The 26,700-nt window shown below is 39.2% G+C and overlaps 2 protein-coding genes across 2 annotated transcripts in view; both read left to right on the top strand.

Moving 5' to 3' along the window:
• LOC140946512 (uncharacterized) overlaps positions 1–23,260 on the top strand; it is a 56,276-nt gene extending 33,016 nt beyond the window's left edge. Inside the window, exon 15 of the mRNA XM_073395640.1 lies at positions 23,159–23,260. Coding sequence (XP_073251741.1) covers positions 23,159–23,245 — 87 coding nt within the window. The 3' untranslated portion in view covers positions 23,246–23,260. The remainder of the gene's footprint in view (positions 1–23,158) is intronic.
• LOC140946513 (bifunctional heparan sulfate N-deacetylase/N-sulfotransferase 4-like) lies at positions 1,512–26,700 on the top strand. The gene is made up of 11 exons (XM_073395641.1): positions 1,512–1,941; positions 8,578–9,491; positions 14,940–15,179; positions 15,859–16,044; positions 16,721–16,849; positions 17,589–17,771; positions 19,547–19,767; positions 20,601–20,775; positions 22,673–22,831; positions 23,997–24,106; positions 25,714–26,700. Exons 1-11 carry the CDS (start codon positions 1,818–1,820, stop codon positions 25,913–25,915), a joined length of 2,643 nt encoding a protein of 880 aa, XP_073251742.1. The 5' UTR covers positions 1,512–1,817; the 3' UTR covers positions 25,916–26,700.

Below are 26,700 nucleotides of genomic sequence, written 5' to 3'. Positions count from 1 at the left end.
CCGTTATTCCTGCCTCGAGCTTAAGAAATTTCTAGGCAAATTAAATATTTGTGTCTTCGAACACGCCAGCAGCTATTTTACAGAAAAAAACGTATAAAATAAGAAGTTTGATTCAACTAAAATCACTCTCGCATGCCTCTGGAAATTAAAGGAAAGAAAATTTGGAATAATTTTAAAATAAACAATGACCAGACTAATGAATCTACTTAAAAACGTCCATAGCTAGAAAGAGTGTTATGTTAACAAGAGTAATTCTATTAAAAGTCTGCATGCATCGGCTAATGGATAATTTCACGGATTATTGGACTGTTTGCATTCGCCGGATGAATTTTTTTAAGCTTTCTATCATCAAATGAAACAGACAAAAGCTAAAATACATGCTGTTTTGCAAATGTTCCATTTCTTCGTCTAATTAAAATTGGCGAACATTGTTCCATTTTAGACACTCTGGAGCCTGGCAATAGAAATAAGGGGTTTTGTGGCGCCGAATAATAAATCTTTATTTGAATAAAAATAGGATTGTGGGTACTTGTCACTCTGCAAGAGCTCGTCTATGAATTTCAAACATTTGCCAACAAAATTACAGCATTATAAGAAACCACATCCTTTTTCACTTATATCATACACCAAAGAACTTATTTAAAATTGGATTTGGGAAATTAATTTGATAATTGTTAACACAATATTTTCAGTTTCCGTCGACTTGCAGAAGGCTTTTGCCTGTACAAGTTTCAAATAAGCGCAATTTTGAGCAAATGCTGAAAAGGAAGGTTTTTCTTAACCTTTGCTAACAAGATAAAATTTCTTTTTGGTTATTAAGTAAAGAACTTAAACAAACAAAGGTATTGTGTCGTAAAAACAATTCGAAAAATTAACATGTGGCGTGAGAAAACGTCAAAATAAATTAGTACGGCTTTTAACATGAGATTTCTCATTCCAAATCATATGTAAAGAGAGGGATAAAAGATTCAAGCAGAATTTTCACGGACTTGAGCAAAGTTAAAAAGAAGAAGGCATTGCAATATAAACACAACTATAAAAAGGCCTTTGTTCCCATTGCTTCGGCTGCTGGCTATAGGAAGGAATTTTAATATTGACAAAATTGAAAAAAACTGAAAAAGCCTGGCGATGACCCTTTGAAACAACAAAGAGTAGATAGGAGGCTCTATAAAAAAAAACTAAATGTCGGATGCAACGGAATTTTTCCTTGTGAACGTGGCCTACTTCAAGTTTACTTATCACCTTTCACTCTTTCCGTTTCAGCAAGAACGGAAGCAAGTACAGTAGTGAGAAGTTAATTTTTTTGGCTGTGTGTCATTCGCATCCTCTTTACATCCGAACTCACACTTGTGGAAAAAGCTGTCAAAATCAAGATGATGTGTTCATTTTACATAATTAACAGCATGTGCCACAATACGTACACTTAATTAAATTACAAGATTAATATCTTTTTGTTCTCTGATTTGCGCTAGCCACTAAAAAGGCACTGCGTGACAATGGCGTTATGTTTCATAGAGATAACGCCATTCGCCTTTTATTTCGCCGCGCCTATTCAATTTCTTATACCAATGTCGTAAGAGCCTCAGTGCATGAGTGCAGTTTAGCTGTTGATTATTTCAACAGCCAAAACAAATGTTTACTGAAAGATACCAGAGCGCAATCGCTGGCTGAGTGTTACTTGAGTAAGAACTTGCAACCTATTCTGGTGGAGTTAAACTGAGTGAATCAATGTCAGAATCTTTTCTTCGGCGTTACGGGACATCTCGGTGAAAAGCAGTGAATCAGTTGTGTGTGAGCGGCGGGCAGGCAGCGATGCGATGCGAGTCTTCACAAGGGCAAGAAGATTACGATTTTCACGGAAAGTCTGCTTAGTCATTATTCCTGTCGGCTGGCTTACGATTTTTATCACTTTGTCTTTGTACAGTGACCATGAAAATAGCGGTAAGTTTTTGTATTTAGCTTATACATTTCGTGCTACCATGCGCGTCTTCCTTTCGCAAGTCGCTGTCAAAGTGTTGGTGTCTCTCTAGTAACTACTCCACAGGCATGCAGCGAACAAATGTTTCCATAACCATACAAACTATGCTTGTATACAAACACTGAAAATGTAAAACGTCGCAGTTCATTTACCTCACTTTGAGAGCGGTCTTCTTACGTAAAAAAGCTAAAGGAAAAGGAACTTGTTAATTGACCTGACCTGATCTTTGCGATGAAGACTAAACCTTTCACAAACCTATGGCTAAATTCATGCGGAAAATTGTGAATTCTTTATCCTTTCATTGTAAAGTAACTCTTGCTTTTTAGACAATATCTGCGGGTGACCGAATTCTCTGTGATTGTGGTCGTGTTAAGATATATGTTCTTATTCTAGTAGTTACTAAATGTCTGAATAATATTCGTTTGTTTGGGTCCGGAGAGATTTTTACTAATATTGATGCTGACCGCAATAAGCCCTTATTTGCAATGTCTTATTTGTAAGCTTTCAGGTCGTGCTTTAGTAGCTTAATTTTCATTACAGTAGAGAAAGATTAGTCGAGATTTGTAATCTTTATTTCATATTTAGTGTTCTTTATGCGGCCACGAGTCGCTATTGTTGAAAGTTGTGAAGGAAGATGACGGGAAATTAAATGCGTCTACACGCTTGAAATCCATTCACAACCTTTGCTCTGATTGAGGCTTTTTTAAAAGAAAAAATATATGCTTGGTTAGAGCACTATTTAAGTGATTTTGTTTTTCTCTTGGACCGTTTTAAATATGTTTTTATTGGCTTCGAAGTATGGCTAGAACTTTTCATGTACAAGATATCGATCAGTGTTGTGAAATTTACCACAACTCGAGGTACAAACGTCGCATGAAGTTGAGTAACTAATTGGGATAGGAGAACTTTACAGCATACGGATAGGTATTTGGCTGTGTCAATGACTCTTCTTCGTCTCAAGAAGTTTATAAATGCAAACCAGTTACTTTCAAGTGTCTGTAATCAGTTTGGGAGAGTAACTAATTTGTAAAACATCTGGTAATACAAGTGTCGGCTTCGTGTGTTACAGAACATACTCGTGAATGGACAAAAATTTGCACGGAAGAGATAAGTTTATAGGCAGACGTTTGTGAAAATATTGTAAGATTAACTAATGCAGATATGTCCTTTGGTTTGAGTAACGTTTTTTGTTTTATTTTTTAACCTTAGCCGGTTTATCTGAAATTCAGAAGTGCTCTAAAAATGTCGCTTTCTTTCCGTGTACACGTTATCAACGACTGCCGAAAAACAGCGAATAACGACTTAAGTTAAATGGATTTTAAATGAAAACCCTACGATTTCAGAACCAAAAGGATACCGCCATTCATCTTGTAATATGTTTTTTTAGAGAATGTGCTCTTTTTTAAATTATGATACCGAAAACATCTGCTTTGTTTTGAAAACGACTCTGCTAGAAAGTATGCCGGCCAAAACATTCCTTAATAAACTCAGTCATTTCTATGTCGAGGTAAAAATTTTTGAACCTTTTTTTTCGTTATGAAAGAGAGAGCAGATATATAATAGCTGGAAATCATTGGAAAAACCCATTAAGATGGGATTGGTTTTCTTATCTGGCAGTTTACATCTGTTGTGTATGGCTTTTTGCATGCCCCAGCTGAATTCACTCTTTTGTCGAAATAATATTGTTACCCCCAGTCGAGAACAGCAATTTCCCTGGGCTGGGCTAAAAATGTTTTGTTTTTTCAGTGCCAATAACGGCCAAGAAAATTGCGGTAGGTGATTGATTACTAGTATTTTGTGATAAAGAGATTAAGGTTTGCAAACTCACAACCCACGATACCAAAAGCGATATCTTAGGTTTCGGTGTATATCATTGGTCATTGTAATGTCAGAAATTTACAAAAAGAACAGTTCCTTTCGCTTTTTATTGCTGTATGTAAATTCCATTATGTTAACAGGGGATTTTTTATTTTTTAGATGGGTTTATGGGTGTGATTTAGTATGACAGAAATCACTTCAAAGTTTTGTCCAACCTCTGTCTTCCTTTAGGCAATAGTTGAGTTCAATCTCATCCTGTTCGCCGTTCCAACTTGTGTTAATTTATTTTATCGTTTTCAGTGGAGGTTAGCGCTTGAGGATTGTAGTTGACTAATCATCATCACGTTTCAACCAAAATTCTAAGTTTTGTGAAGAAATAATATTTTTGTTTCATGATATAGCTTATACAATGGAAGAAATCTTGCTATCAGGCCAAACGTGAGATAAATGGTGATATTTTATCTAATGGCCACTTAACTGATATCTATCATGTATGGAATGTAATATTTTTGTCCCAAAAACAAACCGCACTGCACGAAATTACTGCAAAATAACTCTAGTTCATTTGAATAATGACTTAGGTTCATAGCGGACTCCAGTTGAAGTAATTTGTTGTTGTAATGCCTATTAATAGGTGTTCAGACGGAAAGAGAAGTACTTTGCAATAGCTTTTACTTTCATAATAATAGGATTTGTTTGGTAGTGTCAAAGGGTATGTCTAGCAAAGTGCTTATTTTTTCTTGGTCAAAACGAATGTTGGATACCGATTTCAAGGAAGTACTTGTATAGTATCAAGGGATTTTAATCCACAAAATCGTTTCCTTGTTTTTTCAGTTGTAACATTCTCGTTAGAGAAAGCATCAAAGTATTGTAGGACAGTATTTCCAGCGTATTTTTTTTTATTTGAACTAAAGAAGTCAAACAAATTACAATGAATGTGAATAGCCGCATTGTTGCTGAAAAATCCAGGATTATAACTTTGACTTATTATGCCGGTGTTGGTTTTGTTACTGGTGGATAACTGTATGTTTCTAACATGGCCCCCATAAAAAATAGGCCTCTATGGCCGGTGTATGGTAAAAGTAATTTCTTTAGAATTTATCTTAAAACAGACCCATAGTTAAGTGTCTGATATTTACAGGATGAGCAACGAACCGTTATACTCTGTTTCATTTGAATAACTTTCGAAGAAGTGAAAGCTTTTATAATTTTTGTTTCTGTTTCTTTACTCATACACAAGGATAATTAGCAATGTTGAACTATACAATAAAACTTATAGCCTGCAATACGTTTCAAAAGTACTTTCACGATGTTACTCTCAGTGTAAAACGGATTTGTAAAATAGCTGTTTGTTTAGCAAGAAGTTTCATTTTTTATTTCTTAACGGACGTTAACGTTTAGTTTGGCCTCTAGCCGATGAAGACAACACGAAATCCATATTTTCCAGTTCGAAGTCGAAAAGAGTAGTTTAGGTGCAGCTCAATATTATGGTGGCCCACAACTGTCACGGAAAACCAAAAACCTCACGGCAAAAACAAAATCATCACGGCAGAACCAAAAACCTCACGGCAAAAACAAAATACCTCACGGCAAAAACAAAAACCTCACCTTCTGAAATCCAAACTTTTAACTAAGAGAAGTTCAATCCATGTAGATGTGCATTGTCCGCAAGCTGAGGTTAGGTGGCATGGAATAGCCTGCTTAAAAGATCTGAGCTCGCAGAGTAATTAGTTTAAATAAATAAATCAATGGAATTTCACCATCCTTCATTTTCCACTCATAAGGCAGTGAATTAGGCTTGATTTACGTAACAAATTATTGTGCGACCAATCTGAACATTCTATCAGCTTTTGTGCCCTTATGCTTATTTTGTGTGAAATTACACCAGGAATCTCTTATTTATCTTACAAACTAAAACAGTGATTCTTTTATTCTAATCTTGCTTAATGTTTTAGATATGGACGAATTTTTTTGCGTTACAAGCTATGTCTTTCTGAAATACATCTACGACTGTTGCACTGTTCAAGGCTATGCATTCATTCTCGCATCTACGTCGATTTCATTGTTTGCCCAAGATTGAATTGCAGGGAACTTTGGTGACACATGGCAGATTTCAAAGCAAAATACAAGAAATTAAGAACGGGGAATCGCAGAAAAGTTGCGATGGCGTGTTCGACTAGCTTAGAAGTGGGTTTTCTTTCTGGCCTGTTGTCCCGGGGGGTACTTCCTATGACTGCCTATACGGGCAGGCTCCGCACGAAAGGGGTATCTTTCTCAGGCTTCAGGTATATGAAAGGTTGGGGATTTAGTTGAAGTATTTAAAAGGGTTGGGAAATCTGTCATTTGGGTCTTCCAAACGGCCCAAAAGGGCTACGGTGAATTTTATGGTTTTATAAAGTCAAGAAAACGTTCTATTTTTGTGGCTGATTCTTATTTAAAGACAATGCATTTACAGCAGTTAAAAGGGATGCAAAATTCTAAACGAGGTATATGAAAGGGTTATCATTTGTGATTAGAACGTATACGAAAGGAGTACCTTTTTCGTGAAAAATGGTATATAAAAGGGTAAGGGGTTGGACCTCGGGGCGGAGCCTCCCCGTATAATCATTTGTTGAGTACTCCCCCCCTGGCCTACTGTATAGCTTTTAATTTCATTTCCTTTTGAGATGATTTAATGTGATCGCCAAAATCTGTGAGAGATCGTTTGCACGGCCGACGGGCCGAATTTACAGCAATTGTTTATACACAAGGATAACATATGAAAGTGCTAAAATAAACCCTTTCACGTATTTCCGTTTTTCTCTTTTATCGCCCACCCAAATACCGGAAGCGTGTGTCACGAAAACCCGTAGAATGTTCTGTTCATTTCTCAGGCATTGTGGTACAGTGTACGCCCTTAAAAGAAATGGTATTTATGTGTCCAAAGTGCTGTAGGATGGGCAATGGCTTTCATTGACTTTTTAGATTATGTATTGTAAAATCTTAAGAGTGTGGTTTGGTCAATAAAATTCCTCCCGTGTAACTTTGTTTATATTCGTTTATACCGAAAAAACGACAGTCTTCAGTTTCCAATTTTGGAAAAAAAAGGGGATCGAACAGTTTAGTTTCTGATTTCAGTAGTGCTTCTTCTGTTAAAAGGCGAAAAGTCGAAGTTAAAAAGAAGTGAGAGTATCCGTCTTTTGGCAGAATTGTTAATTAGCAGTTTTGCACAGATTGAGAAGGAGTGTTTGACATCACAGATGTTTACATAATTCATTTTTTTTTTTCCGGAAGCCTTCCTTTTCTGCCAAAAAAAACTTCTCACCGGAATTTTAGTATCATCTTATCTGTGTTTTGTGGGTTGTAATGAGAGAGAGCGATACGGTGCAATGTTTGCTCAGATCTGACACAGTAAAGTATCTGTTGTAAAATCTAATAAAAACAGCTTCGTTTCTTGTAGTAAACCGTTGATCATAAGCGGTGGCATTCTTTAAAGAAATTTTTTTTGCCTGTCATTTTCCTTTCGAAGCTATTTTCATGTTTTGATTGTTCACACATGGGGCACCTTATGTTAAAATTTAAAGAGTGTTTATCGAGTATTCAGGCCACAATAGCAATGCTTTTTTACCAACGAAAACAATAACTGGATATTTTTTATAAACCCGGAAAGAACGGATTACGGGTAAAAACAGCCACAACGAAAACAAAACTACAATCAATGGGGCCTATATGCCCACAGAAAAAAAACCTTCAAATTTTCTATAACTTAAGTGCTAAGACATGGACTTTTGATGGCTTCTGTGCGAGCTTGTTATAAAGGCAGGAACGTGCACGACCAGAAAATCCGAAAACATTAACTCCTGACGGTATTATTTTTCATTTTCCTGTCAAATAACATGACCAGTATTTGTAATAAATTGGTGGAAAAAGCCGGAGGGGAGGGTGGGGGGGGATTGGGAGGCTACTCGAAATCCGTGGGGACAGGGATGGATGATGGAACGGGGTTTATTTTTTACGTTAACAATTTTTTTCCGCGAAAGTTCCCATCCAGGTTTCAGCATTTAGGTTTCACCACCAGCAAAATTCCTTCCTCAAATTGAATCTTCATACCTCCAGAATTCTAAAATCTTGAATTACTTAAATGTAAGGGAATCACTCTTTGACAGGAGCCGATAACTCGGCGCGTGCAACTCCCATACTTAGCCATTGCTTGCCGGGCGGGGCACAAGGGAGTTGCTCGTATGCTCTTGATTATAGGCTTTCCCCAATTCTGACGTCGGAAAAGTTACAACGACAAGAGTAAAGGAGTCTTAAAAAATTCCGTTCCAAAATGGTTCGTTCTTTAAAAAGTGATTGTGTTGAAGTAAAGCCGAAATGCTTGGGGAGCGGGAGCTTTTAAACATTGATGCTTCAAGGATAAATGTAGAATTTAGAATCTCGATGGTAATTTAATGACAGTAACTGGCAGGTTAATCTCTTTGCTAGAATTAAAGGTTTCTAGTGGCAATTTTTCAATTTCCATTTTCTTTTTATAATACATTATCAATTTATATCCTTTCTAAGGGCTTTGGAATGAACCCCAGATTCTTTGGAAACGCGATAAACATATATTTACTTTTAAGCGAGAGCTGTCACCCGACAGTTTCTTAATTATTTTTGTCTACTTACTCCATTTGTAACTTTTAACGCTAGCCTGGCTTTCATGTAAAACACTTTCATTATAAAAAATCATTAGTTTGCAAGAATTATGAGTGTAAACGTATTACAGACAGATACTTGATGTAATTTTTGTTGCTTTGCAGACAAAGTGCTGGCGACAGAGTTCTTAAAATCTGGTTTGAAAACAACGTTTCCAGTTGCGATCAATGAACTGCATATTGAAAATTCGTTGTCATCAGTTCAATTTGGTAACAGGACGTTTCAAGTTCAGAAGAAAATATTGCTTGTTCATAAATCATGGGCTAAAGAGCGTTCAAAACTTTCTCACTTTGTAACGCGGTTTTTAGATGGTTTCCGTGCTCCGTATGTGGTGAGTGAAGTAGAAGATAAACCGTTTTTAGATCTACGTGAAGATATAAAGCCCAATGTTGTCGTTGGGAGATATTCCCTTATTGTCTTTGTTGACATCAAGACTTACATAGACCTAAAACCTAATGTTCGGCAAGTAGTGAAACTTTACTGCAAGAAATTTAGGACTGGTATATTGTATTTTATTTCTAATCACGTTGGTTATATACCGGAGTTTCGTATCGAGGTAATAAAACCTCAAAAAGAAAGACAAACCTTAGATGTCGAAGTTAATGAAAGTTCGAAACTTTTGCGGATTACTCGCAGAGGAGGTTCGGCGATTAAACCAAATGTTCCAAAAGGACAAGGAACAAGGTGGAACTTCATACGCTACGATCCTCAACAAGTTCCTTATGAAACTGTTGAATTCGCAGTGAATCGTAGAAAACGACAAAAAAGAGAGTCGGAGATTGCAGTAACGGAAACTGCTTGTGTTATTTTGGACGATGGTCAAGTAGATGGAATTAAAAAAGTCTTTTTTGGTGGTGGATTTCCCTTCTTTCTGCACACAATGCTTTTCATGGACAGTTTGGAGTATTTATCAGCTGTTAGTCCAATGGAGTTTTCCCTTGAGAGATATCTACAGATTGACGTGGATGATATTTTCATCGCCAAGACTGGTATACGAATGAAGAAAAAGGACGTCATGGTAAGTAAAAACAAAACAAATGCACTTTATTTTGAGTGTCAATGTATTTAGCACGAAAGTAATAATTGTGGGCACTATTTTTACGTTTCGTATTGGAGATGGGACCGCCATTTTACGTGGCCATCCGAGCCACGCGTTGTTTGACATCTGCAAACGATAAGACCCTCTAGTGTTCTTTGACCTAGACAAAAATTCTTAGGCCCCTTCGCACAGGAACTTCACTTATCTGGCTCTTCTGAGACTTCATTGAATCACTGCTGGGACCAAGAGATCTCTTGCGGGGACATAACAAAATGTTGGAGTTACTGCCCCTTGAGTTTGTCTCCAGGCAACTGTTGAATTGGTACCCAACCCTGTCGTGTTGGCCTTAACCAGCCAAAGAAAAGGGACTGGGTGAAGGGCGTGGTGGTGGTGGTGGTGGGTGCAATAGGGGGGTACTTAAATGCATACAAGCGTAGTCTTTGTTAATCGCCTATCTGCGTGTTTAATAGCAAAGTAAAAGTTAGGGAAAAAGAAAAGCGATGAGAGGTGAAACTTGATTAATCGGCTTGCATGCAGGATCGGCTTGCAAATTCGTTGTCTTTGTATTTTTGACTTTTTTATTTTTTCTATCGTGTTTTTGAAGTTCAAGGCCTTTTTTGTTCGATGTGTAATATCTTTAGACACTGAAGCACTGACTCTATAACAAGATTAGCGCAGCTGTATTAGTTGCGTTAGTTAAAATAGGATAACTAGCTAAATCAGTGTAAGATCCTATTATTTCATGGAACGTGGCGCCATTGAGTGTACTATAGTCTATTAAATTAAATTAACAAGATTTATGACAACATATTAGAACTATTCATGCTAGGATCTGTCATGAAATGTATGTGTTGCAGCACAAAGCTGTAGCGTTTGAATTAGCCACTTTCACATTGTTCCTAATGGACCTTGTTTACCCCCAAAAAGATTTATAAGCACTGTTTTAGCTGACTCTTGGGACGCATGTAATAGCCAAGGACGGGTTCTTCAAAGCTGGCTTAAGACAACCCAAGTTCAGTGCAAAATTTGAATTCAGAAATGGAAGCTTAAAAAGGAAATTCAGTTTAATTCTTTTTGTCTACAATTTGTCAAGAGGATGCTTTTAAAAGAATAAAGAAAATTATCCTAGAAAATGCTTTTGAACAAAGGAAAGAGAAACCTAGATCAGGATTTAACTCGGGGTTAGCGCTAATCAGCCCTCACTGAAACAAATGGGCTCTAATAACGATAAACAAGGTGTCTTTGTCTTATGAGCAATGTAAAAGTGGCAAATTGGGTTTTTGGAGGAATCTTTTATTTAATCATGGCGGTTAACAGCCTTTGAAAGCACCTTAGATGTAATTTTGCTCCTTTTTCAAAACAACTGATGTGAAATCACGCTATTGGGAACCTCCTTTGTAAAAGAGAATAGCTTCGAATTTTTGGATCGATCGAAAAATCGGCGGTGAAAACAGGACACTGCTTGGCAGGGGAAGATTAGTCAAGGGTGGGGAGGGTCAAAACAACCCAAAATTTCAAATTTTTTTCCCAGTTTGAGTGATCCAGAAGTTCAAGAAACCAAAGGTTCACGAGAATTCGAGATTCTGTGCGGTTTAACTAAAAGTTGCCCAAATGTTCTTCATTTTTTCGGAGTTATGTCAATTCAGGCTTAGTTCAATGATGTGCATCATCGAAAACACACTGGATTAATGTTAATCTTGTTTGTCGGGTTGTCCTCTTACATTAAAACATACATCATTTTTTGTGACAGCTATTAAATGGTTTCGATACAGTTTTTGGGAGACCATACCGATGTTTTTCAATCTCCTTAAAAGTGATTTTATCCTTGCTACAAAATTTTTACTAGTGATTGACTATGAATTGTTGTTTGTCAAAATCCAGCTTTTTGTGAAATCGATATCACCATGGCAACAGTAAACAAAAACCTTCCAAGTCGGTAAAAGTCGAATTTTGTGCGATCTAGACCTGCCACTGAAAATGCGACACCAGGAACTTAAAGTGTGGTGTTTAGCAAGTAACCTCCGTGAGAAGTATAACATTCTGTATGTTTGAATTGAAATAAAACGAAATATAATTCAAACCTTATATTTTCAATAGCCGTGATAACGTGTTTAATAATAAGGTTCTAATAACTCACATTAATCTTAAGTAGCATCAGAGGGCTGCTTGATATCATTTTTCGATGCTAGGAAATTTTGGTGTATTTTCTTTCTTACGATCCTGAAAGCTAACCTGTTTTCTCGCCATCCGTCTGAGTGCAACTTTACACAAAATGTTAAGTATTATCTCTAAAACGGCTCGACAGAATTCTTTGTAAACCTCATCACATAATCTTTTTGATGTACGGTATATAGCAATGTCTGAAACTTTCATTAAGATTGATTCACTGCAACAGCTTGATTTTTCAAGAGAAACCTAGCCTACGGACTGGCCAAGAATCCGCGTTACAACATTTACTGTTTTGGCGTTATGCTAATTTTCCAAATTGATGTCCATCATAAATACCTCCCTCGCTAGTACATTTTAGTGTGAACTTTATTGCATATTTTGAATGTAAAATATTGACAATATTCACATTGAAATGTCGAGCCGTGTTAGAGATATTCAGAAAAGCACTAAAAGTCAAAATTTAGAGTAAAGTTGCACTCAGACGCTCCAGATGGTGAGAAAACAGGTTAGTTTTCAGGAGCGCAAGAAAGAAAATGTACGAAAATTTCCTAGCATCGAAATATATGTTAAGCAGCCTTCTGACGCAACTTAAGATTTATTTGAGTTATTTAGAACGTTTTTGTTAAACAATTTATCACGGCTATTGAAAATGTAAGGTTTGACAAATATTTACGTTTTACAAGTTTTATAAGTTCCTGGTGTCGGATTTTCAGCAGCAGGTCTAGATCGCGCAAAATTCGGATTTTATCGATTTGGAAGTTTTTTGTTTATTGTTATCATAGTGATATCGATTTTACAAAAAGCTGCATTTTGACAAACTTCAATTCATAGTCAATCACTAGAGAAAGAATTGTAGCGATCGGACAAGGAAAAAATCACTTTTAAGGCGATTGAAAAACATTAGTGTTGTCTCCGAAAAACTGTATCGAAACATCTTAATAAGGGGCCCTTCTTTCTGATCTAATTCATTAGATTGGGACTGGGCATTTTTAAAGTATTATGGGATTTCCTTCATTGAGGTATCACGGGCAAATTTCTTAAAACAAAAGGTAAAGGAATGATAGCTGTTAAGTTAACTAAGACCATGTGTAAATAAGAATCCAGTCTTTACCCAGACAAACCTTAGTTTTAAGAGGCAGCAAATTTCAAGAATTTTATTATTTCGAGTAAAACATTTCAGAAAATAACGCATCTCTGTAGAATCGCTCAGTTGGAACTTATGATCCACGCAAACAGTTAAGCAGAAGCCGGTCACATGCAGGTTCGAATATTTTGAGGAGCTAACTAATCGTATCTTCTTGTCAGCTGGTATCGTTCGTAACGATTATTCTTTTGTAATCACTGAACAGTGAGCTCTTTATATAAGAATCGCGAGAGGCCAAGATTTTGTGCAAGCAACAAACAAAGCGAGGCACAGAGAGGCTTTCAAGTTACCCTTCGCGTCTTGACACGTTTTTGTCCCAGGTCAGGGCAGCCTACCACCCAGACATTCTTGGGCCGTTGTCTCAGGTTCTTTCCTCACGAACGTTGCAAAAAGATCGTCTGTGGGGGAGAGCGGGTCAGGGCCTCTGGTCTGAATTTTCAGACGTCTTCCCTTTTTTAGTCGCGCTTAGCGAGGGTAAGGGCGGCAATGACATTTCAGTCATTTCAGACTGCTGCTGTACAAGCTTGTTGTTTTATTAAATGCTGCGGTATGGCCAAGCTCAAAATGCCTAAACCCAAATCCTAAATAAACATTCTTGTCTTAAGCCGTATTTTTGAGGTTAAATGCCTCGTTCCCAACTAATTCAGAGCCGAGCATAATCTCAACAATCTGCAAAGCGTTTTTGGCTAGAATGTAGCTGGTGTTCTAAATCTGTAATAAAAGCCAAAACCGTTTAATATTTCCCTAGAACTGGACAGGCCTTTTTCTGTAACATCTCGAGTATAAAGTGATTTGGATCCGTAGGTTGATAAAGCCCGCTACGTGCAGATGTCTTCAATTTCCTTTTCAGCTTGAAGCAAAGAAAATCTGAGACGTGTCTGCGAGCAGGACTTGATCCGATTTTAAAATGTTTTGATTTTAATTCTTTAGGTAAATCCCAGAGTGTGTTAATCATGTGAAATCCTAGGAGCTTTTTCCTGTTTTTTTTTTTTTTGCACTTGGCAATACAAATATCACCAGGTGCTAAGGCTTCTCGCTGTCTACCCTCTTTTAAGCCATCGGTCAAAGTCCTGATTTCACGCTCATGCAAACACTGTATCTGTTACTTGTTTCAAGTGAAGTCAAAACCCTTTAGCAACGCTCTTTGTCTTCTTCACTATTTTTACTTGTGTAAAACTGTCACTCTAGACTACGAGTAGTCCCTCATTTTCATTAGGGATAGTTGAGCGGGAGAAATACGCGATCGCGCGTGAAAATCACCGCGAGAGAGGAGAGGCGAAACGCGGAGGAAGGAGAGAAGTGGACTGGACAAAATTTATTTTCTTTCTTCCGCGTGTCAACTTCCTCCGGGTGGCGATTTTCACGCGCTCTCGCGTATTTTTCTTGAGGGGCTTCTTGTTGTCTACGGCCACTCTTGAACTTACGAACTATGCGATGAAAGAATGAGATGTATAGTTGAACTGCAGATCTTACAAATACTACCTACTTAGTCGGGCAGAGTACATTTTAATATACGCTGTAGTTCAGTTACGTGGTAGCAAGGTTGTGGAGCATAGAGAAAATCAGAGTAGCCCTAGTATAGATCGTCTTAAAAATGGTATTGTTTCACTGAAAAATGTCTTGATCTGTGAGTGGGTAGTATGGTCTGTCAGACGCTGAGAAATGGCGATCTTTAGCGAACGAGTTCAATTGTTGTTTTGTCAATCAATCAGAATTCCCCACCTCAGAAACTGTAAGGGGAATGGGCCAGGCTTTCGGCGCAACGATTTCTGGGATCATTTGGCTGGATAACCGCTAGTTTTGATTGGTTAATGGTTGCCTTGAATACCATCGACCAATCATAACTAGCGCTTGTCCACCCAAATGATCCCAGAAATCGTTGTGCCTAAAGCTTGTACCCATCCCCCTTATAGTCTCTACTTGTTGCGGTGCCGCCATCTTGTCCCCCGAAGACCAAACTTCCCATGAGAAGCAATTTTTTTTTCTGTGTTGCGCATGGGTGGACCTTTGTTCGTAAGCAGTTATTCGCAGTAACGTAATGACCTCTAGACCAATTGAAACTTAAGAAGAATAATTTGAATGATAATCGTCCTTTGGCTGTGACTGATTTGTAGGAGATGCTCTCAGTACAAGAGAGGCTGGCGCAAAAGATTCCAGGATTCAAGTTTAACTTGGGTTTCTCAGGGCGCAGCTTTAGACAGGGGAATAACGAAGAGGACGATGGAGACAACGCTTTCATTGAACACGCTCATAATTTTACATGGTTTGGTCATCTGTATGATCACGAGCAGCCACATAAACACAGCTACTCTGAGATTGTCAGATCCTTAACCAAGAACGAGGGATTTGCCAAGGTATTTAAGCCTAAGTCCCTTTTTGCCATTCTTTCCAAGTCCAAATCCAAGAAAATTTCCAATTTCATTTTGTAAAATGCTGAAAACCAAATGGCACCATATGAAAGAACTGCTGAAGAGAATTTATTTGTATGGTCACATCATAAGATTTCGTCCACAGACTCAAAAGTTAGAACTACGTACTAATAATACCATGTGAAAGTACTGTTGTAGAGAATTTATTTGAATTGTCACATCAAAGGATTTCGTCAGCAGACTCAAAAGTTAGAACTAGTTGGTAAGAGTCCGTCTCTTTACTGTGCAAGGAAAAGGGGTTAAATCAACGATCCTCCTAAGAGTGCGGTGTGGCTTTCTTTTTTGTTTTTGTTTTAAAGAAACAAAAAGTTGGCTCAGTCGGCGGGAAAGGTGACCCGCCTAGCTGGGGCACACTTTTACTATCGAAACCTAGCGCAGTAGCCAGGCCAACTTTTTCCAAATAAAAAACATTGGCTCACCCAGTCATCAAGGCAAGAGCGCGATCGCTGTTGGCACAAGCAAAGAAGTCAACATTTTTCTCATATAAACAGCCCTTAAGTTGACCCCGCTGGGAGGGTGACCCTCTTTCCTTTTTCTTCATATGAACTGAGCTTTGGGCACCTACTTTGTTTTCCAGTTGAAAAATTCTTGTTTGTGTTTTTAGAAACATGGTATTCCAATGAAACGGTCATACATGATTGCTCCACATCATTCGGGGGTGTATCCAATACATGAACCACTGTATGATGCCTGGGCGAATGTCAGAGGTGTCCGTGTGACCTCTACTGAGGAGTATCCACACCTGAAGCCTGCTTGGTTAAGACGAGGATTTATTTATAAAGGAGTTAAGGTGAGCGGGGTCACACATTCATTTAGTATCAGAGACCTTACGTAACTATGACGACAACGGAAACGCGCTTTATGACATAGCCTGTACCACAGACGAAATAAACCTCTGTTTAAGCATATCTGCGAAACAGCGCCGAAATCCTTGCTCTGGGCCTCCACCTGTGTATAAGGATTTAAGTACGCGCTATGATTGGCCTTTCAAAAAAAGCCATTGTCGATTCGCCAATCAGGTTGAAGTGAAATTCGGAACGTACTTCCGGTAATACCTTGCGTCCGTTGGGAGCCCGGAACCAGGATCTCGGTGCTGCTACGCAAACGTTACCAACCGGGGTTTGATTACGTCTGCGACGCGAGCTATGGTAACACGGCACCGGACGAATTTTAGACCGGTTGCCCTTAGGTGTTCCGTTAACCTTTCTCCCCTCCCCGTCCCCCACCCCCTCTAAAATCTCCTGTCCCTATCCCCTAATGAAGACCTGATACTCAGGCTACCTCTCAAACGTTTGTATGGACCGTTCATTTTGATATATTTGTCAAAACCTGGCTCGAATTGCAGTGACTTTGCTGGAGAATTAAAGCTAGTACGTCTATTACCATTATTTGTTTATGACACCATCAAACCCCGACAGGAGTTAACTGGTGTTTAATGATGTGTGTGCCGTGTTTCGTGTTTCCAGGTTCTTCCCCGCCAGACTTGTGGCCTTTTCACAACTACGAACTTCTTTTACGAGATCAAGGGTGGGAAGAAGGCGCTGGACAAAAGTATTGAGGGCGGAGAATTGTTTGGAACCATCTTACGGAATCCAGTAAGTGACTCGCATTTTTATCGTTGTTTCATGGCGTTGTCCTGTTGTCGTTTTACAAGAAATGATGGCCTACCATTTCATAAATACTTGGTGTGTACACTCTCATTCGAGTGATGCAAGTTTTGATTTGAATATTTGTCCCTACAGTCTTGCTTCGATTAGATTTTTGCGATGTTTCAGGGAAGTCTAATATAGATACGACAGGGAGGGCGTGATCTTAGGCTTTTGGTATCCAATGTTTTAATAATTATTAGGAACAAAGGAAAACTGGCCAAAAATAATAACTATTTGAGTTTTGTTCTTTCATTATAACGCCCAATGTATGCAGTCTAGTCAACTCAAAGAGAATTAGTGTGTGCAATACTAGAGGTAATCATTGATTACGGATCCGCGTTCGTCACTTACGGAAACGAAATCAAGTCGAAAGGAGTCCAGTTTCCCGGCCGAGATGCCCCCGATAAAATTAATAGGGACGGCTAATCGGCAGTCGGCCGTGATAGCTCAAAAATTTCTGCCTTTGTGCCACATGAACACCAGATTAGCATGCGTTCTAACGAAAGCGAAAATTGTCCACTAATAAGTAAATGCGTAAGACTTGTTTCTTGTAGGAACTCTATGTGGTCCAACTGTCTTTCGCGACCATCTCATGTCAGCATCTGCCAAATCCTAGCCTCGACTGTTGTCCTTTCCTTTATTGATAACTTTGTCATCAAAAATTGCGTGGTATTTTCTCTTTTAGGTTTCAATTTTTATGACGCACATGACAAACTATGGTAATGATCAGTTAGCGCTGTACACTGTCAGTCGACTTGTCAACTTCGTTCATCGCTGGACCAACCTTGAGCTGAAGTATGCTGAACCAACTGAATTAGCAGATATCTATTTTAATTTATTTCCAAAGGATAAAGCACCTGTTTGGCTGGTGAGTTACGTCTTTATATTTTTACGAACGAAAGAGTATTGCTCTGTTCAAAGGAAAGCCAGACCGGATAGGACTTCTATTCACACTGACGAGCGGCGATTTCGGGGCGATTTCTGTAACGGAGCAAAGCTGCGTCGCGCCGATCTCGAATGTGGAGCGTCACATATCGGATACCTTATTTCCTCGAATAATAGCCGGGGCGATTATTTCTTTTTTTTGCATCAAAAGGGGCGGCTATTCGAGGGAGCGAATAATAGTGTGTGAACGACTTGTCACTCCAGTTCTGTACCGTTGCTGGTCATGCTATCCCGGAAAGCTCTTCGTGTCGGCATGAAAAGCTACCCGGCATAGTGTGAACATAAGCTAAGACTTAAAAACTGAGGGATTGATTTTCCGTTTCGAGTCGTATGCAGCAGTTACTGTATTTCCTCGAATAATAGCCGCCCCTCGGTTAATCACCTCCCTCCAAAAATCGCCCCCCTTAGACACAAATATTTAAAATTATCGGCTCCTTCAAATAATCGCCCCCACCCTTCTCGCCGTCTTCTCTTTCTTTTATCTCCTCCCCGTCAAGTTGAAGTGGAGTCTGATGCGGCAAATCCCATCAGTGACGATTCAAGCCCTGATGCTGAGGATATTGACATTGAAAACTAATCAAGAAACCAAATTTGGAGCACTAAAAAAGCCCATGTTCAGTTTGTTTGATTTAATGGGAAAATAAAACAAAATATTTAGGGCACGACTCCCAGTGAGCAATGTTTAAAATAATCGCCTCCGTCGAATACTCGCCCGCTATTTGTGCGAAAAAAATAATAATCGTCCCTGGCTATTTTTCGAGGAAATACGGTATTTTACGAGAACGCACAGTATACAATGGAGGGACCGCTCAGAGATCAGGGAGCCAAAATAAAGGCGAGGGGGTGGGGAGACCTCATTTTCTTTCTGTTGTTTTTTTCTTTCACACTTCACTCCACCCTATCTAAATGCCTGGAACATACTAGCGTTGGGAGCACAGGAAACAGTCGGCAGGGGAGTTATGTTTGTTTTTGATTGGAGGACGAATCGGCCTTAAATTATTTAGTGCAGAATATGAAGCGTCACGTGGTCTTATTACAAATCTGGTGACGTCAGAGAACCCCATACAGCAATGACTGCGGCGACTAATCACTAGTAGCTAGAACTAGAACTTTTCTTGTTGGGAAAGCTTTGCTTTGAAAGTTGACCTTGGTGCGACATTCGTTCGTCCCACGGATAATATTTCACCAGACTTGCAATACCATCGCGTGATGTGTTCTGTGAACAATTTCATCCGCATTGCAAAATTAAACTGGAATTAAGGTGAAAAATTAACTACCCACACACGCCATTGGACAAATTTGCGACCGGTTGAAAATTCGTGCGTTTAGTTGTTCTGTTCAGCCGTTAAAAGTTCCGTGTGAACAGAGCAAAAATATTGAATTGTCCCGTGTGAACAAAGTCTCCAGACAAAATTTTCAGTGTTTAAGTGTTCTGTTCAGCCGTTAAAAGTTCCGTGTGAACAGAGCAAAAATATTGAATTGTCCCATGTGAACAAAGTCTCCAGTCAAATTTTTCTGCCGGTTGGAAATTTCTTCGGTGCCGAGTGAACCGGCAATCGTAAAGAATAACTCCTCTGTGCCCTTTTTTTAGCGTGGGAATCTTTTCTTTTACTAAAATCCCTTTTCAAAGCACTTACTGACAGTGGTACTTTTATGAAGTGAGTTTGAGACATTTGTATATCCTGATTTGTTCTACAGAGTCCATGCGATGACAGTCGCCATCTTCAAATCTGGCCCAGTCAAAAGTCTTGCACTAGGCTCCCCTCATTTCTAGTGATCGGGCCACCGTTTGGAGGCCTGGACATGTTATTGCCTCTTCTTAACCTTCATCCGGATTTCTTGCATATAATCAGCTCTGACAACAGCACTTTTGGGACCAGTTTCTTCAACTCAGACAACTATTTTAAAGGCTTAGATTGGTAAGATTTCAATCAACAGCAATAACAAAGCTTTGTGGTGAAACTGCCCGCACAATAAGCTAATTTCAAATGTCTTTGCTAATAGTTCGTTTTTTAGTGTCAGTTTTTTGTGTTAATCTAAGCTAGTTTCTCAAGTTTTCAAAAAATAGTATTCCTTGATAGTCTAGAGTTAAAAGTCCGTTTTCATCGGGATATCGATCGTTTTGGAGGCCAAACTTTCCTTTCGCAAAAAAGTCGACCTCTGTACTATTCTATTTTATCGTATGACTGACGGTCCCGCGCACAATTTCGTTGGCAAAACCATATGAAAAAAGCAAAACAAAACACGTATGAGGGACGTATGCGTCAAGTGATAGGGCCGGAAAAATGCATACGACCCTGCTAGAAAAGCGTACTGATCGATGCGGGCTCGCTCCGGCAGAAAAATTAAAAAACACAACGGTCGTATGATAAAATGCTCATTGACTGAGTTTGGTTGGGCCGGACAGGGAAATATTTGGCTATCGGTCAGGACGCACACACCTCGCTGCGCACGGTCCGTACGTCCTCACTGACCTCGAGCCAAATATTTTCTCGTCCGGCCCGACCTAACTCAGTCAATAAGTACGTAGTTTGTCCTGTGTTAGATTTCGCAGTGTCATGCTCTCTATGTTTTTTGCTGCTTTATAGTTTGTTTTTGCGCTTTCCATTACGGAGCTAAATGAAAGAGAACCATCTCGCTTGTTCCCATCAAAGTTTTCGTTAACTTGTATATTTCCCCTTGTTCACGATATCCATTTGATTAGCCTTCTTTATTGATATTCAACTAATTTTAAGCGTGATTATTTTTCTAGGTACATGAAATTTTTTCCTCGCCCAACCAGAGCAGAACAACAGTTATCTTATGAAGTTAGTGACAAATATTTTACTGATCATGATTCGCCATACCGTGCAAGTAATCTTCTCAAATCCGCTAAAATCCTGATCGTTCTTGATGATCCCGTGAAGAGAGCTTTTTATCATTATCAGGTAAGCCGTGATGAGCACAGCGAACTATTATTAGTTCATTCTTTGTTTTACAGGTAAATGTATGAAACTGTCTGTAAAACTTATTTTGCTTCTTCAGTTCTCTTGCTTCATGGGAAGCAAGGGTTGTGCAGTGTTAAGAGCACTCGCCTCCCACCAAAGTGGCCCGGTTTCAAATCCCAGCGTCGACGCCATATGTGGGTTGAATTTGTTGTTCTCCGAGAGGTTTTTCTCCAGGTACTCCGATTTTCCCTCCTCCTCAAAAACCAACATTTCCATATTCCAATTCTTCCAGGAATCAGGTAGACGAAGAACCACAATGTGGGAATACTGCCTCTAAAAAAAAGCGCACTTTATTTGAGTGTCAATGTATTGAGCACGAAAATACTGATTGGAGACGGTACCGCCATTTTACGTGGTCATCCAAGTCACGCGAAGGTCTAGCCATTTGCAGGGCAAAGGCACTACCTTCATTTCTCAGTCATTTTTAAGACCCTGAGTGTTGGTCGGGTCCCGGTTTTTGGTCCGGTTTTATTCATTTACTTAAACGCCAAATATCCTCCTATATTGGAGTATTCTCTTGTTCATAGAGTTACCAAGTTTCCTGCAGTTCTTACCTCGGTAATACGAACAACTGGGTGTGCGATTCTCTACAGGGCTGTCATTAAGTTTCGAAGTAGTCAGGCGTAGTAAATGAAGATTTAGAGCAAAGACAAGAGCCCAGGAACAAACGCGAACCACATATTTCAAGTACCACTACGATCAAAATTTAACCCAATTCCTGTTAAAGAGAAAACTGCCTCCTCACCACTTACCGGAATTACATCCCTACTAAGATTTGAATTAAAAACTTACAGTAACGGAGAAGAAGTGTTTCAGGTTCGCTACGCTTTTGTGTCGCGTCGAAGGCATTTTGTTTAGTTTTGTTTTCTCACATAAGAAGCTCTTTCATCTTTCCAAGCACCTCAAAAGTGACATATTTTAAGGAGTTCTCGTAGGTTTTTGGACAGTGATGGGAAAACTAGAGTGAAATGTTCAGGGACAGTGGAGTGAGCGAAACGTGCTGATGAAAAACGTGGACTCTTCATTTTGCCGCCAAATAAAATCATAAAATTTAAAGGGCATTGTTTGATTGTCCAACAGGATTCCCAAGTTATAGAAATTACTTTCCAACAATATTTTTTTTTTCGGCTCAGATCGCTGTGTGTTCGCTAAAGCTAAGCAAAAGCGGCGTGCAGTTGATTCAGTTCACCATATACAAATTCTTTCCTCGTTTTAGTTTTGGTCGTGCGTAACCATTTCAGAGTCAAACGAAAATCACCCTATTCAGTCAGCCTTGTACTAACTTATGCACATTCTTGAGACCGTTAACAATTCATGGTTGTTTACAACTTTATAGTGTAAACAGACCTGAACGGACAAATTTGTATGCCAGCTTCTCGTTTTCGGCGCACGTTTCTCCAAATCTTCGGTTTTTCAACAAAATCTCTCATAGTAAGAATTTGTTTTGCGTTGTGACGCTACTATAAAAGCGAGCTCGAACAACAATGACGACAACGAAGGAAGCGAGAAAATAACAAAAGCAACAGCAAACAAAAATTCTCAACGTACGGCGGACGTTTTGGCAGATTTTTGTGCCGTCATCGCACGACTGTTAACGCTGTTAAACTCGATCGGAATGGCCCATGCGATCGTCGCTTTAATCTCTAAGATTGCCGTTTCATCAAAAGGTATCGTTGCGACTTCGATTTCGTCGCAATTACGAATACAGGTTATTGTATATTTCTGCCCAGTCTTAATGGACTCGCTTGGAGACTGTCTAAGTGTCACTGAAAATACAAGGTGTTATGGGTTAATCGTTGTGGCAGCTCAATATAACGTTCAATACTTTTGTTTTCAGCATCTAAAGAACGTTGAAGGTGTGGAGCTACCTAGTTTTGATGACCTGGTGAAGTTGAAACACGATCCTGGATTGTCGAGTGTTAAACGCACCATCCTGGGGGCTGGACACTACTCTGAACACATCGCTCGTTGGATGAGATACTATAACGCCAAACAGGTCAGACCTGTTTACATGTAATTCATGGTTTCTAGTGGGTAATTTCCAAGTTCCAAAAATCATCGCTCATCGCTCTCAAAACGAGGCAATGTGTAAAAAACGTCCATGTGAGAATGAGTTTTATTTGCATGAGAATAGAAAACTCCTTCATATTGGGAGGAATCTCATCGCCCACCATACCTTGTTTACCCCCCCCCCCCCCCCCAAAAAAAAAAAAAAAAAAATTACTTAAGCATTGTTTTCGCTTTCTCTTGGGACAACTGTAATACCCAGGAGTAATACACAGATTTGGAGCAAAGACATGACCCAGCAACAAACTCGGGAATTACATCCCTGCTGAGATTTGAATTAAAAACTTACAGTAACGAAGAAGTGTTTTCGGGTTTTTCACATCGCCCACAACACCTTGTTTAACGCCCCCGCCCCCTCAAAAAAAATTACTTACTGTTATACCCAGAGGTAATACACAGGGTGCTTAGCGTAACGAGAGTTTCATGAAAATTTTTGGGGACCAAAGTGTCTCATGGGCAATGTAAAAATGGCGAATCAAACTTCACACTCAGCCTCGTTTTGAAAAGAGGCAAGATACAACTCGGAGCTGGCGTAATTCGCTTTACAGACATTTCTATTATACTGACTATCGGCGGCTTTATAATAATGCCTGTTAGTCAGTCTATCTATATACGTAGGTACCAATGTATTTGGGTCAAGTCATACTTACTGGTCCCACACCTTTGGGTCAAAACTGAGCTGAATCTCAAATCTGACGATCCTCTCTTGACTGTAACATTTTCTGATTCTAGGAAACCTGAATGAAATCGATCAAACGATTTTCTCGACGCTGAGAAAGCAGTTGCTTTAAAATTTTTCAGCAACACGAGAGCTTGACAAAGTTGGCCCCACAATGTTTCTTAAGAGTTGCAATCCATTTCCATGCAGGTTATCGAAAGCCCAAGGGTTGCAATTATAGTTTCTACGAGGCAATTGGGCAATCGAGCAGTTCGCCGATTTAGAAACGACAGGTGGAAAGAAAAAAAAGGATTTGCCAATAGCTGACCCGTGCGTCCCTAGTAACCATCCCAGAATCAATTGCGGGACACATTTTGTCTCCAGTGCTCTTCTCGTTTCTAAAGTGGTAAATAATAACCAAACTGTACTTTTTCAGATGAACATCATTAGCGTGGATGACTTGGTTTCCCGGCCAATCACAGTGATGAACACCATTCAAGAAGCTGTTCGTGTGGAGAGTCGCTTTGATTACACACAAGCTTTAAGGTGAGTCTCCTAAAAATGTTATCAACTGATAATTTGTCACTTCAGAAACGAGAAGGAAGCTAAGCTGAGTTAACTGTCGCAAAGACTTCTGGGGCTGGTACTGAGGCGGGAAAAAATTCAGCCAGTAGCTGACCAGCGCGCCCCCAGTTACCATCCCAGAAACCACTGCGGAACACTTTTCGGCTCCAGTCCCCTTCTTGTTTCTAAAGTGGCGAATAGTAAACAGATACCGTCAGTTTCATCTAAGCTAACCTGAGATCAGGCTCTATTTTCGTTTGGCTTTGTAAATAACATTCCGGCAGGCATGGCGAAACGAAAATTTCAGCGGTAGCCGTTAGAGAGAATGTATGAGACCGCTCAAATTGGGCCTGATCTCAGGTTACATCTAAGCGTGGACACGAGACAAAAAACATGTTCTAACAGAGTGCCAGGCATGACGTGTTTTGCCGCCAAACATTTGAAGTTTGACAGCCGTTAAAAGAAACTGTCGCGTCAAAGGTTAAGTTGTTTACATGTTTTTAATCAGTGCGTTCCGCTCATCTTTTATTTTTCTCAATTTTCAGTAATATTTCTCGCTCAGAAATAGCACACTTGTTTTTATGAATTATTCGTTGGAGTTTTACAACTCCAGAAATTCTTCTTAACGTCTTGCGATGAATATTTTGTTGAAAACAAATCAAGTCGACAAACAGCTGCCTACTTTGCACGTGAATGGGGACTTTAAGATTCGACGACGGGACGGCAATGAGAACGTCGCTTAAAAAGTGAATTTGCGTTCTTCCAGTCTTTATCGCAATTATTCCTACCCACTTACTTTGTCAAATGTAGGCGAACCCTCCTAGGGTTGAATTCTTTGGGACCACATCCAAGTACAGAAAGAGAAATAAAATTTCCTCGTTGCTTGTTTACGTCCTCCAAAAAACGCGAAATTAGGCATTTTCACGTCGTAGTCGTGCAAAAACGGGCCTAGAAATGTACAAAAAAGCGTGATGCACACGCAAAGTTGTTGTTTTGCTTATAAAGCCTATTGTTTTTTTGACGTCTTCGTTGCCGTTCGCATTGTTTGATCTTAAAGTCCCTAATATTCGTCCAACGCCACCCCACACTTTAACTGTTTGGTGGCAAAACATGTCATGTTTTCACTCAATTAGAACATGTTTTTTCGTCACGTGTACGCGCTTAGATACAACCGAAGGTATTTGATGAGGGTTTTGGTAAAACGAACGATTTTCTTTACCTTAGTAATGGTAAAATAAAATGTATAAAGAACCTCGATATAACAAAACTTCGTTATAGCGAACAAAGTTTGCAAGTCCCTTGGCTCCTCGTTATATCGAGGTTTTACTGTAATTGGACAGTATGCGCCATCGTGCGCGCACCCTAAAATATAACAAATTTTGTCATAGTTACGATTAATTTGTAACAGATTTTCGAGTCATCCGATTCGTCTGTTATCATACTTGTTATCACACTCGTGATCAAACAAATCGAACGAACGCGTGATTTCTTTTGTCACTCGTACGATTACAGACCGAACTGGACTCCACTCAGTCCTATTACCATTATTTATCACTATAGCTTAACTGATCATTTCAAACATCCGACAGATACGATGAAGACACTGGCCTGTATTGCCCGACATCTTCCACCAATTTAACGGAATGTCTAGGGTTTAAAGAATCAAGGAAGGTACCTATCAGCCCGCAAACAGAGCAGTATTTACAGCGGTATTACTCCAGACATAACCTGAACCTACTCCGGATGAACCAGAAAATCGACTTTCCTCTGCCCAGATGGATTCATGGGTAATATGTGGGGCGGCTTGGTGAGAGCGGATAAAAGCAAGAGACTGGGCGCTGGAGAGATGTGTCGTTCACACCGAGGAAATCTACAGGATCATTAAAACGTTCATAGTATTTATAATAATTTAAGATTTCCTTTGCTCTCCTTCCAAACACAAATTTGGCGAACACTTCACGAACCCATGTGAGATAAATGGAGTTTGGTTATAGGAGCTGACTCACCATTTATCAAAATTCATACAGCAGAATTCGCCAATAAATGGAATGACACCTAAATATAACCTCTCAGAGCTTTCATTGAAGGTTAAAATAACACAGCAAGTACAAATGAAGCTGGACGGAAAGCTTCAAGAAGATTGAAAAGGTTTGCAAAGCGTGGTTTTTGAAAACTTGTTGACCTAACAGTTTTTCAAGGTTTACTTTTGTTGTTAGTAACATTTGATATAATGCTAGAGGTACACGAAGCTGTGATTTTGCCATTTACAAGTAATTTTTTCGTTAACCTTACTTTTCATAGCGATATACAAGGATGCGTAATTGGCGATATGAAACAATAACTAAATAGACAGCCGTGACACAGTCCCTTTAAGGTCCTTATAAGGCACAATTTCGGAAAAGAAAGTAAAAATATCTCGAAAAGGCTCGGTTAAACGAGAATATTCAAAGAAATTATCAATAACCAAGAGCAACGCAAAATTTTGTTATTTTTGTAGAAAGAAGAGAAAAAGAAATTCATTTATATGATAATACGTAAGACGTAACCTTTATTTTTATGTTTACATTCGTAACAAG

Source organism: Porites lutea, chromosome 8 (assembly GCF_958299795.1).
Source record: "Porites lutea chromosome 8, jaPorLute2.1, whole genome shotgun sequence".
In the NCBI taxonomy this organism is placed as follows: Eukaryota; Metazoa; Cnidaria; class Anthozoa; order Scleractinia; family Poritidae; genus Porites; species Porites lutea.
The sequence above is the reverse complement of the archived record's forward strand: the minus strand, read 5'-3'. Positions and strand labels throughout refer to the sequence as shown.